The sequence below is a fragment of the Bison bison genome, unplaced genomic scaffold (assembly GCF_000754665.1).
Source record: "Bison bison bison isolate TAMUID 2011002044 unplaced genomic scaffold, Bison_UMD1.0 scf7180017864461, whole genome shotgun sequence".
Lineage (NCBI taxonomy): Eukaryota > Metazoa > Chordata > Mammalia > Artiodactyla > Bovidae > Bison > Bison bison.
Window position 1 is genome coordinate 3,734,767 of NW_011495023.1, and position 3,011 is coordinate 3,737,777.

Genomic DNA, 3,011 nt, shown 5'->3' on the forward strand with positions numbered 1-3,011 from the left:
CGGAGCTCCTGGCCGCCGAGCTGCCAGGGGCACGCAGGGCTGGAGTTGCCCTCTCACTCCCCCTTGCTTTCCTCCCGGGGTTTAATCTCTCGGCGACTCCTCTGCCAGCCCCGAGGAAAGTGCAGCCATTGGACAGGTCGGTGCTAGCTGCCGGTTTCGGGGAGGAAGGTGGGAGACGCCGGGAGGAGCGAGGGGGAGGGAAGGAAGAGGCGGGAGGAGGGTGCAGCGGCGGATCTGGCAAATTGCGAGCCGCCTTCCCTCCCCAAAGTGTGGAGCAGGAGCGCGGGGGAGCGCGGCGGCGGCGGCGGCGCCTCCTCCGCCACCAAACTCCGGGGCTCGGGTCCACCTCCTCCTTCGCCAGGAGGAACCCTATCCCAATAGGTTTCAGCCTGACTTTTTCCTCCCCGTTTCTTCCCCCCTCCCCACCCCCCTTTCCCAATACATTTTTCTGCCTTCGGACCTCAGACTGCTGCAGCCTGAGCCTGCCCAGGGCTCAGTTCTTAGGGGCTTCTCATCCCTCCGGCTGCGGGCGAGGACGCGCGCCCTGCGTAGGGCGAAGAAAAGAAGAAAAACTTGTCGGAGGGCTTTCGCCAGCCCGCTGTTAACCCCCTTCCCGCAAACCTAAGCCTCCTTAGAGGGGGCCATCCCAAGACGGGAAAGTTCCTTCCGAGCCCTCTTGGATTTGGAGGAGGCACCCGCGCTGGCTGTGGAATTAGATCTGTTTTGAACCCAGTGGAGCGCATCGCTGGGGCTCGGAAGTCACCGTCTGCGGGCACTGGGGTGGCGCTGCCTGTGCGGAACAGAGAGTTTGCCAGCCCCAGTTGCAAGTGGCCTCTCGTCTCCGCAGTTGTTCTGTGTCTGGGGTGAGGACTGCGAGTGTTGTGGGAAGTTCTGAAGGGAGACCTGGAGGTCCGGAGAGGACTGCGCTCTGCTCGCACCCGCTTCTTCCTCGTTCCGGCTCCTGGGTGTGCAATCCCAGAGAAATTTACAAAAGCCTCTGCGTCCCTCCGAGACCGGTCCGCAGCATTCAGCCCCGTTGTCCCCATTCCCAACGGGAGCCCCGGAGCAGCACAGGGCGCCAGGGAAGGACTGGCGGGGAGCGGGAGGTCGCGGCGGCAGCATGGCGAGGTTCCGGAGGGCCGACCTGGCTGCTGCAGGAGTTGTGTTACTTTGCCACTTTTTAATGGACCGGCTTCAGTTCGCTGAAGGAAAGCCTGGAAATCAAGTCAATGGTAAGATGCACTTTCGCTTGTTGCTTTCCTACCCAGTCGAAGACCTCTCTGGTACCCAGTTCTCCACCCACCTCCACTCCATCTATCTGCCCTTGGTAAAGTTACTGCAATTGCATTTCAAGTAAACTTGGGCTTCTCAGATGAGCAGAAGGTTGGCTGGATGAGTAGGGTGGTAGGGACTGAGGGTTTTTCTTAAGGATTTACCACTTGCTTCACCTGAGCGGTAAGCAGGGGATGGTACTGTCTTCCCCCGAGGCGTCCTGAGAGGGCTCGGTGTTAGAAGAAACCTTCCCGCGGGTACCTCCCCAGGAGCTGGCATCCTGCTCCGTGTCCTCCCGGGCTCCTCCTCTTCCCCTCCTCCTTGCCTCCTGCCGAGATAAACTAAGGGGGTGCATTGTGGCGGATGTGGTGGCAGCCGGGGATTGCAGCGCTCCCCTCTGCTGGAGAAAATTCCCTGTGGCCGCACCTTCCTCCCGCAGGAGGTCCCAACCTCTGGCTCGCTCTTGCTGTCTGGGGCTGAGCTGGCGCTGGAAGTGGGGCGGGGTGGGTGCGGCGGGACACCGGGGAGGGGAGGAGGTGGTAGAGGTCGGGTGGACGCGCCTCTGGAGACCAACCACCCGCCCCATTGTCCTCCGCCGGCCGGCTTCGCGGACAGGCCTCAACGTGCAGGGGTTCCTGCGAGTGGCCTGGCACTGCCCCCGCGCGGAGCCCGGGAGCCCCGCACAGCCCAGAGGAGGCGCCCCTTGCTCGGGCGGCTGCGCCAGCCAGGTGCGCGTCCAGCCCAGGACCGCGCCCCCGGGGTCGAGCTCTGAGCCTGCGATGCAGCCCTGGGCCGGGGCCCGCCGGCTTCTCCCGGCCAGGTTATGCGGAGCGGAAGGTCCAGCTGCCTTCCGGGACCCTGTCCACCGTGAACCGAATATCTGCTCCCCATTTCGCCCCGCCCGCCCCCCCCGAAGAAATGCACAGACTTTGAGAGGAGGTGAATGAGGGAAAAACACTTGAGAAATAAACGCTAGCTGGTTAGGATAATCAAGATTTTGTTGTAATTCCGAGGAGGGGAAATAAGTGATTCCTCGGAAAGTATTCTGGCGTCCACCAATGTCAAACTTGCAAGTCTCAGAGGGAGGGCTAGGGAGAGCACCTGGGGATTCCAGGTGAGGTGAATCTAGAAGGAAATCCTTAAATGAAATTTTACCAACCTGAGACAGCCCGAAACACTGTGTCTGCTCCTTCTGAAAATATTACAGAGAAAACCGATTCTGACTGTGCTCCAGTTTATCATCAGAGGGGTGTGTGTTGGGGATGGGAGTGGGCAATAAGATACCACTTTTAAAGCTGTGAATAAAACGCAAATTTCCTGGATGTCGGTTTGTTGTGCATAGAAGGACATAGGTTGTTCCTGACAAGGTGTTATTTATATCAGTACATCATACCTTCTGTTTATTTCTCTGATACATTTCATTGGTAAAAATAAATAAATAAATAAAACTGTTACTCGTCTGGGATGCAGCACATTTATTTTAAAAAGGGCAACAGTAATTTTCATGGGCATATTCATGAAATAAATAAATGCTTAAAGAAAGCAATTTATTATATCCCAAAGGAGATTAGAGAGGTGTGTGTGCCAGAATGCATTCTAAATTGTTTATTTGAAAACTTCTTTGGCACTCAAAGTAAATAATGCATTTACAGTAAAAAAAAAAAAAAAAGTCAACAAATGTTTATTTTTTCCTGAACCTTTTTCATTAATAATATGTTACTAAGGAAAGAACTATATAT

At 56.3% G+C, this 3,011-nt stretch overlaps 1 protein-coding gene across 2 annotated transcripts in view; it reads left to right on the plus strand.

Moving 5' to 3' along the window:
• The first annotated feature begins 277 nt into the window (after positions 1 to 277).
• PLXDC2 (plexin domain containing 2) overlaps positions 278 to 3,011 on the plus strand; it is a 425,372-nt gene continuing 422,638 nt past the window's right edge. Inside the window, exon 1 of one of the 2 annotated variants that reach the window (XM_010859897.1) lies at positions 278 to 1,232. In XM_010859897.1, coding sequence (XP_010858199.1) covers positions 1,121 to 1,232 — 112 coding nt within the window. In that variant the 5' untranslated portion in view covers positions 278 to 1,120. The remainder of the gene's footprint in view (positions 1,233 to 3,011) is intronic. The other variant, XM_010859896.1, reaches the window with a different exon arrangement.